The sequence below is a fragment of the Anser cygnoides genome, chromosome 3 (assembly GCF_040182565.1).
Source record: "Anser cygnoides isolate HZ-2024a breed goose chromosome 3, Taihu_goose_T2T_genome, whole genome shotgun sequence".
Classification (NCBI taxonomy): domain Eukaryota; kingdom Metazoa; phylum Chordata; class Aves; order Anseriformes; family Anatidae; genus Anser; species Anser cygnoides.
In genome coordinates this window covers 64,854,243-64,870,835 of record NC_089875.1, presented here as the reverse complement: position 1 = coordinate 64,870,835, position 16,593 = coordinate 64,854,243, and the positions used below count along the sequence as shown (strand labels likewise).

The 16,593-nt window shown below is 38.9% G+C and overlaps 1 protein-coding gene across 4 annotated transcripts in view; it reads right to left on the bottom strand.

The window, feature by feature from the left end:
* PTPRK (protein tyrosine phosphatase receptor type K) overlaps positions 1-16,593 on the bottom strand; it is a 421,511-nt gene that overhangs the window by 7,207 nt on the left and 397,711 nt on the right. For 2 of the 4 annotated variants that reach the window (XM_066994303.1, XM_066994305.1), the window contains 11 exons: positions 16,323-16,399; positions 16,113-16,130; positions 13,442-13,478; positions 11,659-11,756; positions 10,810-10,926; positions 9,915-10,069; positions 8,695-8,830; positions 6,660-6,809; positions 5,842-6,015; positions 1,982-2,113; positions 1,627-1,752 (listed from right to left, as the gene is read on the bottom strand). In XM_066994303.1, the coding sequence (XP_066850404.1) occupies positions 1,627-1,752; positions 1,982-2,113; positions 5,842-6,015; positions 6,660-6,809; positions 8,695-8,830; positions 9,915-10,069; positions 10,810-10,926; positions 11,659-11,756; positions 13,442-13,478; positions 16,113-16,130; positions 16,323-16,399 (1,220 nt within the window). The remainder of the gene's footprint in view (positions 1-1,626; positions 1,753-1,981; positions 2,114-5,841; positions 6,016-6,659; positions 6,810-8,694; positions 8,831-9,914; positions 10,070-10,809; positions 10,927-11,658; positions 11,757-13,441; positions 13,479-16,112; positions 16,131-16,322; positions 16,400-16,593) is intronic. The other 2 variants (XM_066994304.1, XM_066994306.1) reach the window with 1 other exon arrangement.

Sequence of the window (16,593 nt, the reverse complement as noted above, 5' to 3'; positions counted from 1 at the left end):
CATCTACCTGGACTTGAGCAAAGCATTTGACACTGTCTTGCACAATATCCTTGTCTCTAAATTGGAGAGACGTGGATTTGATGGATGGACCACTTAGTGGGTAAGGAATCTGCTGGATGGTGACACTCAAAGAGTTGCAGTCAATGGTCCAACGTCCAAGTGGAGATCAGTGAAAAGTGGTGTTCCTCAGGAGTCGGTATTTGGACTGATGTGGTTTAACATCTTTGTCGGTGACATGGACAGTGGAATTGAGTGCACCCTCAGCAATTTTGCTAATGACACCAAGCCAAGCTGTGTGGTGCAGTCAACACACTGGAGGGAAGGGATGCCATCCAGAAGGACCTGGACAGGCTTGAGAAGTGGGCCTGTGTGAACCTCATGAGGTTCAACAAGGCCAAGTGCAAGGTCCTGCACCTGGGTTGGGGAAATCCCAAGCACAAATACAGGCTGGGCAGAGGATGGATTGAGAGCAGCCCTGAGGAGAAGGGATGTGGTCCTTCAAGGACGTGGTCAAGCATCACTCATTTGTGGGAAGTAGAGAGTAATTTATTTCCTCTGCACTTCCGCACAGCCTATACTTGTTTTTTTTTTTTCCCTTTCCCCCTCACTTTTCCCCTTTCCCTTTTTTCCCTTTAGTTAAATCGTTTAATTAATAATAACATTTCCTTAATAATTATTTTTTCATTTTAACTAAATTAACCTTATCTCAACCTGTGAGTTGCTCTTTCCTTCACTTCTTCCCTTCCTCTTCTAAGGAGGGGGAGTGAGAGAGCGGTTGTGGTGGAGTTCAGCTGCCTAGCACAGTAAAAACCACCACAGGTGGTCACTATCTAATATTAGATGGTGGCCTGCTCACTATTAGATAAAAGATAAGAAGTATTAATGGTAAGTTAACTAGGCACTGCTGGTTAACTGCATAGACAACGGCATCACGTGCATCTGTAACTCTTTACCTGTATGCAACATTAGTAAGTAATTTATAGAGGTGAGCTAGAGGAGGATACACTGTGGCAAACAGGGCTAGAGAAGATGCTGTGACAGTGTGAAACAATTTGGGACAGCAAAAAGGCACGATGGTGCAATGCATGAAAGAACTGACGAGAAACCAAGACTGGCATTGGTACTGAAGTCAAGAAAAGGTGACAAATTTAGGTCAAAGCACAGTGGTGCAGAGTCCTTTAGAGGAACTTTCAGAGTCTTTTCACACCTCACTTTGTAGGGTGTGTGGTTCTTGTACCTCAAACTGAGAAGGCGATGGTTATATAACCACCCTGAGTGCTGCATTTTCTGATTCAGGACAGAAAAGGTCGTATAAAATTTATGAACTAAATGCCTGTCGCTATATGTTTCTTATGTGGATACCTCTTTCACTGCACATCAAACAAACAGAATCCTTCTCATACTTCTACTCATCAGGAAGAACATTATAGAACAACTATCACTTACCGTCCTCTCTGCTTAATGTGCAGCTGTAGAAAAGTCCTGGAAGCTAGCATTAGATTGTGATGCTTGATTCTTTTCTGGATGATGTCTTAAGAACATTAATATTTGACTAATATTCAAAATTAAAAACCATAAGAGCCCAGAGTGCTAACGACAATTACATATTGTTATGATAATACTTACTCTTGTTAGATTGCATATCCTGAAAATTCGGTTTATTACATCACAGTCCATTGAACAGGACATGCATTCCACTTGGATGGGACCGTACCGCAGAATCCCTTCTTCGGGCCAGTATTGTGGGCAGCCCTGTGCCAGAGCAAAATGGGTACAGTTAAATGTTTAGTTACAATATGAACATTGTCTTGCTCCACTGCAGACATCGCACCTAGTTTTTACCAGTATTAATTAGTTGCTGTAAAGCAGAGCCACAGAATACCTGTAAAATAACTGCACTGCTCTACATTTTGATCATGTAATGGATCCAGAGCAATCAAAGTACATGACAGTGTATGGAAAACTCAAGCCCCAAACTAACCTGTGCTAAGTCGACCTCATTTAACATCACAAGAGAAGTACAGCCGTAGTCATACACTAATCTCCAGAAATCTTTCACAGTGTTTGGTAAAGGATGTTGCGTGACAATGAAAGCTGCTGGCTGCCTGTAGCTCTGCAAAGGCAAATGATTTTATTAGCATTGGTAGAGGAAGTACTTCATAACTTCCACTCAAACTCTGCAACAGAAATAAAGTATAAATAGAACAAAGCTGTGACATCAATTACAGCAGATTTCACTGAAGCTGATGTTAAAAATAACATTGCTGCCTCTAGTAAGAACAAAGAGGCTGCTCTGCTCAGGTCTGCTATCTCCTGTTATGGGCCATGTCTTCCTGCAGTTCAGATGTGCAGATGGAACTGAAGGGGCTCTGCCAGGCTGTGCTGAGCTGAAGCTTGGTCCATACCACTCCAGGAACTGTGCCATGGAAACCCGGCAGAAAACTTGCTCTCTATTTTGCAGAGATGGTCGCAGAGGACTCAGGTCACCCTGTTCACACCAGGCCACATGAGAGCTCGGAAGCTGACCTGGAGACTAAGCTCAGCCCCGAGTCCTGTTTCAGTGCCACAACCATAGATCACCTACTTTTTTCTTACATGTTTCAGAGTCCTTATTGTTCACTAAGGAGTTTGCCCCAAGAATATCTCAAGCAAACTTTCACAGAAGAACTCCCCAAAGCAGCAGCAAACTAAAACCTTTTAATTCCTCTGCAAGAAAACTCTTCACATTTTATTTTCCATAGACAGCACTGCTAGTTTGAAAGAACACTCCAGCAACAAGAGCCAGAGAGGAATGAAGCAGAGCATTGCCTTACAGTGTACTAGGACTCAATGCCCAGCTGGTGGCAACTTTTACTGGACTTCAGTACTGACCTTCAGAGTTACTGGGGCTAATTTCCACCAGAAAGCAGAGGCCAAACAGCAAAATACTATTTGCAGAAGATTCCATTTTCTGTATGCTGCATTATATACAAGTGCAAATAGGGGTTCCAGACCTGCACAGGTTGCCTCAGATACAAGTAGAGGCAGAGGGGCTAAGCCTCTGCGGTACAGGAATTACTATCAGCAAACACAAGAGGAGAGAACAGAAGTTTTTTGCAGATGATCTGCAACTACGCACGTTTAGCTCTGCAATGAAGGAATACAGATATGAACTGGCAAGGAAGCAACAACAGGTTAATCTGAGAAACAGAGTAAAATGGTGAATACTCTTGTAGGCGTATGGGAATTTAAGTGGCCAATTTGAAGGCAAGGTACTGGGACTGCTGTTTGCAATGCAGAGATCCCCACACTAAGTGTTTAGCACCTGTGCACATTTTTACTGAAATAAGTAGATTAAGTTAGCCTAGCAAAGAGACCTGGTAAGGTAGCTAAACCACTTCTGGTATGTGAGCTTGCTTGCTTGCAGGTTGACATGAGGGATCTTCATATGCAATGTGTTAACATGCCCTCAAAGAGCACAGTTTGAGGCCCAGAAGGAAAAATACAACTTTTTTTTTTTTCTCTATTCTACTTACTGTAAATTGTGAAGATAACATATTCATTTTTTCATATTCATAATCAATACCTTTAGCATCAGTACTCATCTGACAACAGAACAAGGAGGGTGGCATTTTTTTCCCTATTGTTTGCTATCTTTTCATAATGTGTGAAGCACATAGAAGAAGCAGCATGGACACGCAGCCTGTGTCCTACTTCCTCAACTTGCCCAAGAAGCAAATTGGAACATCACCTGTCAATTCTTCCCTTACATTTTTAAGAAATAAAACATGTACTAGAGGATGTTTTTCTAGCCCTTTTCCTCATCATTTCTGGTCTTTCCAGAGACAAGAGAACATACTGAGATTAAGCTGACCACATTTTTAAAAAGAGCAGGCAGGATACCTGCTATCACTCTGGGAAGCAGACAACTTTTTTTTTGTGGGAACACAGGGACAAGTACATGTGGGAAGTTGAAAGCCTTTGTTTCTGTTTTGCTAGGAAAGTCTCCTTTCCTTTCCCACAGCAGCGGGATCCCCCTCTCCAAATAAATCAGCATTAAAAGTCAGAAGAAAAAAGAGCATGAAAAAATTCTATTATCCAAAGTTTTAACCCTGTTCTTAAAGCCTTGTTATATGTCTTTATTGTAATGTGTTGTTTTTCTGCTGTTTTTTTCCCCCTTTATTACTATCTTTTCTGTCTGTCCTTACTTGCTTCTGATTGCTTATCCATTACTACATTGCTTGGTTTCTATCTTTGCCTGCCACACACTGTTTCACACTCGGATTCTTCCTGCCATACAGCCTTTCTGTCTTCATTGTCTTCCTTTCTCCCCATATCACGCTCCTCTACACAGCTGTGTTCATTGGTCCCTATCACATCAATTTTATCCGGGTGCTTAATGTATTTTTAACTGCAATTCTAAACAATTTTGGTTACTACCAAAATCCTACTCACTACTCAAATTTATCCATTCAGCCCCTATGACACCCTAATGGATTGGTCTCACACACGCTAGTCCTCTATTTTTCTGGCACAATAGCTAATCGTGAGATTAGGAACTACATCTTGCTAGCAGATAAACATTTCCTGCACTAGCTCAGGCAGAGCTCCAGGACAATAACCACTCAGTCCTGATGATTTTTGTTGCTATTTACCATTTTATTCCAGCATCTTTTCTTGATACCACAATTTCTGACTAATTCATTTTTGAGAAAGTGAGGCTCTGAAAACCAGGCCACCTATTTATGTATTTACTGTAAAAGTGGCTTTAGGGGCCTAACTTTGGAAATGCTATGGCAGGCACAGGCAGGTATCTGACAGCACATGTGCTGAACTATTTTATCTACCAGACACTGTAAGCAGGTTCACCTCCATTCTTCCCATCAATCAGCTTTTTCCCCAACAGTACTTCTGTTGCTCAAACTTCAATGATCTTTAAAGATCTGCAACTCAAAATACAAACAACATAAAACTTCCCTATCTCCACACATGCCAAAGAAACATTTCGTTCTTCTTTCTGTCTCTCCTGCCCCAAGGTACATAGGCTTTCTCATGAAATAGCAATAGTAACCTCATGCTTTTGTGTCCAAAGAAGGGCATCGAAGCTGGTGAAGGGTCTAGAGAACAAGTCTTATGAGGAACAGCTGAGGGAACTGGGGTTGTTCAGCTTGGAGAAAAGAAGGCTCAGGGGAGACCTTATTGTACTTTACAGTTACTTTAAAGGAGGTTGTAGCAAGGTGGGGATCAGGTTCTTCTCCCAAGCACTAAGTGATAAGACAAGGGGATATGGCCTCAAGTTGCACCAGGGGAGGTTTAGGTTGGCTGTTAGGAGAAATTACATTACTGACAGGATTGTGTGGCATTAGAATATGCTGCCCAGGGAAGTGTTTGAATCACTATTCCTGGAGGTAGATGTAGAACTCAGTAGCATGGTTTAGTGGTGGACTTGTCAGTACTAGGTTAAAGGTTGGATTAGAAGACCTTACAGGTCTTTTCCAACCTGAATGATTCTATGATTCTGTGCTCAGGTAGGTAATATTTACTTGAAGACAAACAGCAGATTTTTGATATGCTGCTGGGATTTGGAGGGCTGGAGACTAGAGCTTTATGTAATGTTCTTGAAAAGGAGAGCTTTCCAGTTGGTCTCATAAGGGTGCAAATGACTAACTATAACAAAACGTCTGAGCCAGCAACGCGAGCTAGTGGGGTTTCCTACCCGTTCCCCCACCTTTCTTTGTTAGGACTGTTTCACGGGGCACTATAGTATGAAAAAATTACCCTTTCTTAAACCAGCAAGTGTTCTCTCTCATATTACACAGCTTTTCATGGCACACTACGCAGACAAAGGAGATAGTCTCTTACGTCCATAAGAGCAGCATTGATATAGTTGCTGCTCTCCCCATCAATAGTGATTAAGAAAGGCAGACATCTGTCAGGTGGCAGCATATCCATGAAGCGGTTCTTGTCATGGTTCCTTGGCAAGCAGGCTATACTGCAGTCCTCAGCTTGCAGGCGAGGGGTGACAGAATTCAAGGTCTAAGGGAGAGAGGACAATGGCTTTAGCACGTTGACCTGACAGACATCATTCTCAAGAGTCTCCAAGTAATTAATTTGAAATATTGCAATGTGGGAAAACATGAAGCATTAGCAAACAGATATTAGACATTAGCAAATAAATAAACAAATCCTCTTTGTTTGATGGGTGCAAAAATACATTAGCAAATAAGAGCTCCTATTTGTTTGATTATTGTGTTGGAGCTTTTGGAGGGCATTAAACTGCAGGTGTAACAGGTGCTTCACATATCATTGAACAGCTTCCACATGACACCATCCCCTCCAAAAGGAATAAAACAAAGAGGATCCTCTGGAGCCCAAACAAGCTATGCCTTAGCTGTGCAAATGCAAACTAAAGCTCTCTTTGGTTCCTAACCAGGGCTCTTCATTCCAGACAGGTACTTACTGAAATTTTATTTAAAGAGGGGTATTTCATATTTAAAACAACTTTGTAAAGCACATAAAGGTGTATTTTATTTTGTGGGATACAAGTAAGGAATAAAGTATTATAAATGTGATTAAAAAAAAACAACAACAAAAAATCTTTCCATTAAAATAAATTAAATGTATCCAGAGGCAAAAAAAAATATATTGTCACACAAAGAGTTAGTAGGAACTGCAAATACCTGAAACTCATCTTTGAGATGCGAAGAGTTTGTCTGAGAGTCTATTCTAATCATATCAAAATAAGCAGCTTTGAATTCGCAGACAGGAATGGCGGTTTCCCCACACAGGCAAGCTTCTAGAATGGCATCATGAATAAAGATGTACTGCTCCTACCAAATTAGGCAAAGAAACAAAAATTATTGTCATTGAAAAACAACCAATCTTTCCTTCCTTTAGGAAAAACAGATCTTCTGCATACTGTAAAACTCAGTCAAGGTAGGGTCTGTCCATCAATCTATTAAATATTGCTTTAGTACAAACACACTCTTGCCATAATTGGGATGCAGTTAACAAAGATGTTTTCTTCAGAACCAGTTTATCATCAGTATAAGTTAAAAGCACATACAGCACATAAAAGCAGATACAGCAGCTGGGGGAAGGGGAGGGCAGAGTGTCAGTTTTCTTGTGGTGCTTGTGGGTTTCTGTATGTATGCCACTGACTTACTGGCTTTACTTCCCCCCCCCCCCAAACCAAAAAGCTTTCAGTCTTGTAATACTAGCAGAAAGTGTAAATTGCTTCAAGAACTACCTGTGATTAGCAAGCTAACTCTCCTTGTGTGTGTATGCAAGCTAGTACACCAATTGCCTAGTAGCTGGGCAAGTCATAAACACATCTCAATAGGAACAGCGTTTCTTTCTATTATTATTTTTTTCTGGCTTTCTTGAGAAATCCTGAGTCCTAGGCAACTGCATTCCTATTTCAGTCAGGCTTTCTATCATTTTTTACACAGCACCTACACTATTTAATCACCTCAAGAGTTACTAATAGACATAAATCATGTCTATACAGCAAGGTGAATAAAGTGATCCAGCTTTACCTAGGTCCTGTGGATAGCAATGAGGCTATCCAGCAGAAACTTTAACATGTGCCTATAACAAGAGCACGTATCCAGAGAACACAGTTGTATTCTTGCTGTACAGCTTGTGCTACCTTATGCACAGCGCTATGGAGCCATTGCCGCCACTGCTGTCTAGATGACCATCAAAAGAACCTGCTCCAACTAGAGCTCCACTTTGCTGCCTAAGTATGAATCTCAGAGAAAAGATGAGAGGTAAGAGGCAAGAGGGAGAGGAAGAGTAAGGAAGGGTAGTAAAGCTGTTAATTCACATGCAACAGCTGATTAAACTAGGATGGCTGAAGTAGTCAGACTGAAACAGTTCACACACTTTCCAAAGATTAATGGCCCTGTAGCAGGATTAGTTGATCAGGAACATTTCTTCATTCCTTAACAGCCATGTCTTGCAGCACAGAACAAAAACTGCAGTGAACTACAATGATATGCATGGCTGCCAATTGCACATAGTCACATTCAACATTACAGGTGAAATAACTTCTCAGGGAGATGTCTACAGGGAGGACAGGGAGATGGTGAAGTAGTTCAGAAAACCTGGCTTAATACAGGTCAATAAACCAAGTTTCTGTGGCAGCTCAGTGATAATCAGGTGGTAGAATGGGAGCTATGACACCTTCATCACTATGGCAATGTTTTTTCTGGGGGGCTGCTGAAGGCATATGGAAGACAAGAAGGGCAGAAAAGGAAAAAAGGCTTGGCAATGAGGTTAACAAAGCAAATAAAAGATGAGTTGAAAAGGGAGGATGAAATGTATACAAAGTTCCAGAGGTAAGCCAAATTATGGATAAAGGGGATAGAGATAGTCCAAAAATGGTGGTAACCAGCTTCAGTTTGGGATTCCTGGAATTACTGGTAGTGGAGCTTGGGAAAGAAGTGACAGACAGGCCTACTGTAGGGTCGTGCCTAACAGTCCTCTTTGCTTTCCTTTTGTTACAAAGCTAGGAGGGCACTCACTTGTACGAAGACAGAAAGAGCTGGCAGGTTTGTTGTACAACCCTGGCTCTGGGCACTGTTCGTACTGAGTATTGCCTCCCAATGGAGATAATAACCCCTCAGCAGGTCCGCTGTCTGCTCTTTGCCAAATAACAGTGAAATTCTGACCAAGCACATTTCAGAAAGCTTTGAAGGAAAACTGACGTACCTCTGTCTGTACCATGTTGATGCGACGGGACCGTAAGGCTTTCACACAGTTGTAGATATCCACAACTCCTTCTCTTTCTGCCATATCTAACATGATATCGATCACAATATAACAACCTGTGCGCCCAGCACCAGCACTAAAAAGATCAGTAAATACTGTTAGGAATAGTCCCATTAAAACAACTACAAACCCATTACTGTATTTTTACAAAGCCATTCAGTTCTTCTTCATCACAACCACTATCTAATATTTATCTTCTCTCCTTCTCTTCATAATGTCTTCTAAAACATTCGATGTGCCCAAAACAACCATTTCCCATTAGATTTGATCCACTACATAACAGCAAAAAAAAAAAAAAAAAAGTTTTTCTCCTTTTATCATCTAGATCAGTACTTAAAGTAAAAAATAAAATAAGTTAATTAAACTTAGATCTTGAAGATAATTAAGCTCATGCACTTCAAAATATGACAGATCTTGTCCCTATTTAATAAGACTAGGGATGATTTCTAAGTGATACATTACAGTAAGAAATTAAAGTGTCCATTTTATCAGCCAAGCACTAAACTGGTTTAGGCAGCACAGTATCCAGAATACTCCTGCTTGATTTGTTTTTACATCAGCACAGAGAATTTTCCACAGGGAATTTTAAAATCTGTAAAGGGACAGTAACTGTCTATAGAATGTAATTAAACATTTCACAGTACTGAAAGGAAATTCTGTTTGTGAAAGGACTGTGTCCCAACAACATAAACCTTGCAAAACTTGCACAGGAAACAACAATGTGTGTCTGTTGCCACTAACCTCATTCCATCTTCATTCATCTACTTTTTTACTTAGATTTAAATTAATAATCTGTTCAGACACTATATACAACACCAAGCTATCAAAGCAGCTGTATCTACGCTTCTCAAATGCTGTCACAAAATTTTTGGAGGCTACCTAAAACGATAGCCTGGAGTTTAATATGCTTTAGCTGGTGCAGTTCTTGTAGGAAAAAGAAAATGTCTGGTTAGTCTATTTAGGAAAGCAGTATTAGAATCTGTTTATTTCCAAAAACTGCTTTAGACAGTCAAATCCTATTGTAGTGTGAATTCAGGCAATTCAAAAAGAAAATAACAAAATCCAAAATATTTCAAAATGATGAATGCTTCACAAAAGACTATTGTAAATGATCGTATATACAGGTGTGGAAAAAATCAATCTACTGCATCTGTACACACCTGCAATGGACGACAATAGGTCCTGCACTAGGAGGGTTAGATAATTTGACTCTCCTTATAAATGAAAGCAGGCCTGTGGCATTGTAAGGAACTCCATGATCTGGCCAGCCAGTGAAATGAAACTGTTTAACTTCACGGATTTCATTGTAGCCTCTCTGTAATACAAAGGCAAAAAAAGGTTATGAATTTCAAAGTATTTCATTGACAAGATATCCTCTGACTCAAATAATGGATAACATTGATAGAATCTACATGCTATTTTCATCATTTCACCAATTATTTAAAGCAAAGAACATACAAAGTGTAAAGGTCTTATTGTATTTTAATTTCCGTTTTCAAGTTAATCATTCTTACTTTTGCTACTACAGTATGCTAGTTTTTGCCTCATTAGGTATTTCTTCTATACATAGATGCAATTTTTATTAATTTTCAGAAGTTTTGCTAATTAAGACAATGACCTGCAACATACACAGGGAAGTAAAAGGACGTATCAGAAGACCACAGTTATATCACATATCTTGCATTTACAGAGTTTGTTCTTTGATTAAGTGAGATTGGCTCAGCTGCATTCGGGGCAGAGTGAATGGAGATGAATGACAGGCAGGATTCAAAACCAAGTACTTGAGCTCAGCTCAGAAGTTTGGCTACAGAGAAAAGGTGAATATGAGAGAGGGGAGGGAAGCAGTCAACATTTCTGACGAATCTAAAACCCAGGGTGGCATGCATGTTTGGATAGCCCTGATGCAACACATTACTCCTGCAGTGAGATATGGCTGCCAACACTGTGAGCCTGTTAACCAGACAGAGGGATTTCATATCCCACAGGAACATGTGCTAGCATACTCCTTGCTACCGGGGAACAATATTTTGCTGAGCCCTTTCAAAATGTGCTCACCCTTCCGAGTGTAAAGGTCCTGACCACGTACTCTGCCAGGGGCTCCATCTCTACACAAGTCACTTTGAAGTCACCATAAACTTCAGTGTCGTCAGGCCAATACTTGTAACACTTGACCTAAATACAAAATGAGGACGTGTTTTACACCCACGAAAAAAATAAAAGCTTGAGGTTACCGCACATACTGCATTACCTCACACATTTCCAAAATGAACCTGCACTCACATGACTTGTCACGGATAACGGTTCTGTTAAGAAAAGCACTAGCTGCAAGGAGTTTACACTGCTTTACATGACTGCAGCTAGATATCAAACTCATTTCTAAAATGACCTTTTTATTATTTATTTTAGTGCTGAGTTACGCAATACATTTCTACTTTATGTTTAACTGGGATTCATTTAATATCAGTAATCAAACTGTTGCAAGTAATCCCAGATGCTTTATATTACTCCCTGAGGAAAGTGTTACTGCTGAACTGTAAATTGCTGGTTTCTAGTCACTGATACAGAAGTACATTTGCTCAGCAGTATACATACTGTGTTCATTTGAGTGACCTAATATGGAAATCTGTTTTGCAAAAAAATGAATTTTGGATTCAGACAATTTTTCACTAAACAAACCTAGCATAGCTTCACTTGTCTGTGGTGGCTCTTCAGAAGTTAGCTTTGTTTTAATGCAATACTGTAATCTGCAACAACATGTGGACTATCAACTCTACCCCTTCCTCTGTTCCCATGATGCAAGATGGTCCTTCACAAGACTCATCTACATTCTGCTAGTGGTATGTTTTGTCAGCAGGTTTTTCTTTAGGCTTGCAGCATTAAAAGAAAAGTGAAACAAAAACTTACTCTTCCAACTTCCACTAAATTTGTGACCATCACAACACAAGCTGATTGCTCCTGCCATATCATTCTCCAGAAATCATACACAGTCTCGTGAACTGGACCTGTGAGAAAAATGCCAGATACAACTGTGTAACAAAACAGACAAAGCAAACACTAAAAATAAAATCCATAACTTTACAGAGCTGACACATACAAATGCACTTGTTCAAAGATGAAAGCTTCACGAAACCACATCATCACACCTGTTTCCAGACTACATTGTTATTTCTAACCAGTACTGAATCTTCTCAGTTTAACTGAATTACCACTTGAAAGAAATGCAGCACTGGAAGTGCCTTGAAAACTACAAGGACACAGTAACGTGCAACTACATCTACACTAGGTTTGCATTACATGTGCTAAATAATGTGTTGAGTGTGAATTTCTTTGTGATGTTCACCAAGGTGCTGGTGATACCAGTGGTGAGGCTGGTGGCAGACACCTCATGCACTACCATCTTGCTCCCAGTAAAGCACACAGCCACGAGCAGATGCTGAAGCACAAACTTCCCACTGAAGGGCATTTAAAATAATTTAAGTACTTTTCCATGAAGTGAACAAGGAGCACTTGTTTCAGTTTTGCCTCCTGCTCTGCTGCAGAGATGAGACACATTCAGTTGAGGGGCAGTGGCTTTTACCCTGTTACACCCATCTCGGAAACAGCTCCCTGACCACAACGCAGCAGTACTGTATGATTACTCTTCGTGATATACATCTGAAGACTCACAAATGATCCTTCATGCGCCAGATCAGAGGCTGCACACTAAGGCAGCAACATATTTGTGTATCCTGTACTACATTGTACTACAATGTGCAGACATTTACTAAAACAGAAGTAAAATACAAATGTAGACTTAACTGCCATAGAGATTCCAGTTTAAACAGCACGTACACAAAAATAAAAAAACTGTGGACACAAATTTAAAAAGCCTGCTTTAAAACAAGTGTTTAGTTTGCCCATTTTTGTGTTCAGGTACAATCAAGCAAGAGCATGAATAACAGGATATTTCCAGCCAGCCATCTGATTATACTCACAGATCAAATAATGACACATCTAAATCTAATTATTTTTATTTTAATTCATAGACTCTGATATTTCATTGCAATCTTAGACTAATCTATTTGTTTTTCCTCACTGTGAATTTTATCAGAAATACAAAATGAATGATTTCCATAGAAATTCAATATTTTCCTCTTATTCCCCTTTTTATTAGCAGTGCATTATACTAGAAGGATTTCCTTCATTTCTTCTCATTTATTTCTACAAAGAGGATTTGTCCCTCTTTGGCCTTACTTCACCCAGATTTGCTGAGATAGCGTTTAATTTATCATTATTATCTTTACCATCTCCATCATGGACTAAATCCTTAACAGTAAAATAATATATTGCAACATGGGAAGAAAAAATAATGCCCCAAGGCAGGTTGAAACTGTTCTCTTCTCTGTCCACATGCCTCTTTTCTCTATTCATCTTCATAAATGGAAATCGTGGTAGTAGCTAGTGACTTTATCGGCTGAATTTACCACTTAGAGAGTTGCTCAATATCTAATTAACATGACTAATTAGTGAAACTTGTGCATTTATTCACATTCCAACTGAGCAATGCTATGTTAATTTACCATAACACAAAAAGACAACTCATGATATTGGATATACTTTATTTTCATCTACTTTCACTCTAGCAAAATGCTGCTGGACATTGCAAAGAGCATTTATTAGGTTTGATTAATATCGGCCAGATCCTTACCTTGGGTTGCAATGTAGTGACTTGGTCTCTGATATCCCTAAAACGGCAATACAAGTTAGTTTGAGTATCATATTACTAAGAGGGAGGGGAAAATAAAAGCATAATGTACAACAGAATTCTTATGTCTAGACAACCTTTTCAGAAAAGACCCATATTTAAGAGCAGCATGAAGCTTAAAACCTAAAAAAAATGTTAATACTGAAAAGGTTTGAATGACAACAAATAAAATGAAAATAACAACATCTGACTTAAACAGACATCGTAGTATACCAGAAAAGAGTATTTTAGACAGGTCCCTTGGGCCTAAAAACTCGTCCTCCCTCGACATTATCTCCCCAGCTGAGTACAATGGAGCATTTATTTAAAATTTAGTAAAAATTGTCTTTGCCACCAGATTATCTCAATATTCAATCAGTGTTCCCAACAATTTCAACAGAAAAAAAAAGAAAGTACACACCTTTTGCCTTCTTATAAATAGAGAATTACTGTGAGGCATGTGCACAAAACTGAGGCCTTACTGCAAGGGAATCCTCTGCAAAATATTTTGTACTACTGCACAAAGTGTGCATGAACTACACTGGACATGATACACATGAGTATATACACATACATATATATATATATATATATAGGTAAATAGACAACCCTACACAACCATGTTTCCACTTAGCTGGGTATATGCCAACTCTAGCTGTACCACACAGCATTAAACAGCAAATGTCTGCATAGAAACTAAAAGACAAATGGATTCAGCTCTTGAGGAAGTCATTGAGAATGTATTTTGACCAATGCTAGAAACATTAGCTACAAAGAGGAAGAAAATATATATTGCTGGTGGGAAGACAATACAAAGTTTCACAATGTGCAAATGTGAAAGGAATAACTCCAATTATTTCATAGAATGGTTTGGGTTGGAAAGGACCTCAGGGATCATGTAGTTCCAACCTCCTGCCATAAGCAGGGATGCCACCCGCTAGACCAGGTAGCTCAGGGCCTCATCTAACCTGGTCTTGAACACCTCCAGGGACAGGGCATCCAGAGCCTCTCTGGGCAACCTGTTCAGTGCTTCACCACCCTCTGAGTGAAGAATTTCCTCCTAACCTCTTATCTAAATCTCCCCTGTTTTAGTTTAAAACCATTCCCCGTTGTCCCCTATTTGTTAAGGTACAGTTTTATTAAGCCACTTGAATCAAGTACTGCATTACAGGAGATCAGGCTCAGGAGCCCTTGGATTCCCAGTACTCAATTCTTGCTACTAAACTGAAGGATTTCATTGTACCCAAGGAGTTTATATCCTTTCCCATGGACTACTTCATTATCCTGTCTAGACTGAGAACACCTTTCTCTTGGGTTCATGAAAAGACTTCTGAGTATCCTACTCTTGACTTCAGATGAGACCAAGACTGCATCAAATTACTAAAAAAAATTCTACTGGAGTCCTTGATATCAAGCCCCAGCTTCAAATTACTGAAGTGGAATCTGTGTTACCCTCCTTTGCACTTGATAATGCTTTCCAGAAGAAGGTAAAAGTGTCACTTTAAAATTGCAGAGTGCCAGTTCTAACTTGTTGCCTTCCTGTCTGGTTATAATGAGATCTTATTTACTTCTAAATAAGAAAAAAAAAAAAAAAAGTCCTCAAGGAACTGGAATTACTACAAATCTGTGAGAATTTATCTGTTTAAAGCCCCAGGCAAAATATCGTGGGTCTAACACTTCAGAGATTGCCATATAAAAATATCCAAATAAAAAGACAGCAATATACCTGGAGCTAAAGCTGTATACCCTGGAGAGTCTTAGATAATTTATCAACTAACAGTGGATGAGAAAAATTAGTAAGGTGCAATTATAAAGGAAAGTAACCAAAACTGTGTATTTTAAAAACACTTGTACTAGCCATTCCAGTATCTTTTGAATTATTATGAATACCACAACTCTTTAATTACTCAAGTGTTAGAGATTTTGTAAATCAAAAAACATAGAAGAAATTGTTTAAATTTCCTATTCATATCAGTTTCTTTTTAATTTATATTTTAATCAAAGTATAGAATTTTAAACTTGAGATATTTTCTGCAGAAGTGAGGAGATTACTGCATTAAAATACGCATGTATATATATGTATGTTTGTGTATATGCTTTGTAATACCTAAAGTAGCACCTTAAGAAAAATATCAGCTAAATATTCAGTTTGTCTAAATTGTTGTTAAAAACAAACAAACAAACACAACACAAGAGGCCATCATTCCTCCCTTTTTGGCAAACAGATCTACTTCCAAACATCTACTTCACAGGTACATTTTCAAATTACTACAGAACAGCATACTATCCAGCTTCTCACATATAAATGAGGAGGGGAAAAGAAAAGCTATTGGCCGAAAACATCATCATCAAAACAAACAAACAAAAAAGTGAACACCAAATTTTCTTTAACTGACAGATTCACCTGACTTATCTAAAAATATTCAGAGCTACATTAAAAGTCTAAATTAACTTTTCAAAATATGTACAAAAATATTCACACAAAAGGAAATTATTTACAGGAACAGATGAGATAAATTAGATGAGGCATGCATAGTTATCTGATAATAAAAATAGAAGAGCAAACTAATTAATAACAATATTTAGATTAAATATTTACAATAGGATGCTGTTATTCACATATAGTGGTACTTACATCCCTGTACAGCCAAATCTACAGCCCAAACCAAAGTCAGATGTGAAAGAAAGCACAACAATGTCAGTGAGTACTAGGACGTAGAACAAGGAAAGTGTACATTTTGTTCTTAATAAAAGAAAGCTTTCAATAAATTTGTAGGCATAACATGCAAAAGTTTCACATAGAGAAGCTAGCAAATTGAGAGAGAAAGCTGTGCAGTCCACTCACATCTATGTAGTTGGCATTAATGTAATCTGAAGATGGATCATCTTCAACAGGTTGCAAAATCACCCTGGAGTGGTCATCTGTAAAAACCAAGTGTTTATGGTGCCTTTTTGAAGTGTGATTTTAAAGCAAAATATTATGGAAAACCCTCCAGAAAACCAAAATCAGCTGGCATAAGAACATTACAATTTACAACCCTTAAATGTAAGTGTTTACACAGAATTACAGAGTCATTTTCTCTGAGGTCTCCAATTACTTCAAAAACATTCATTAA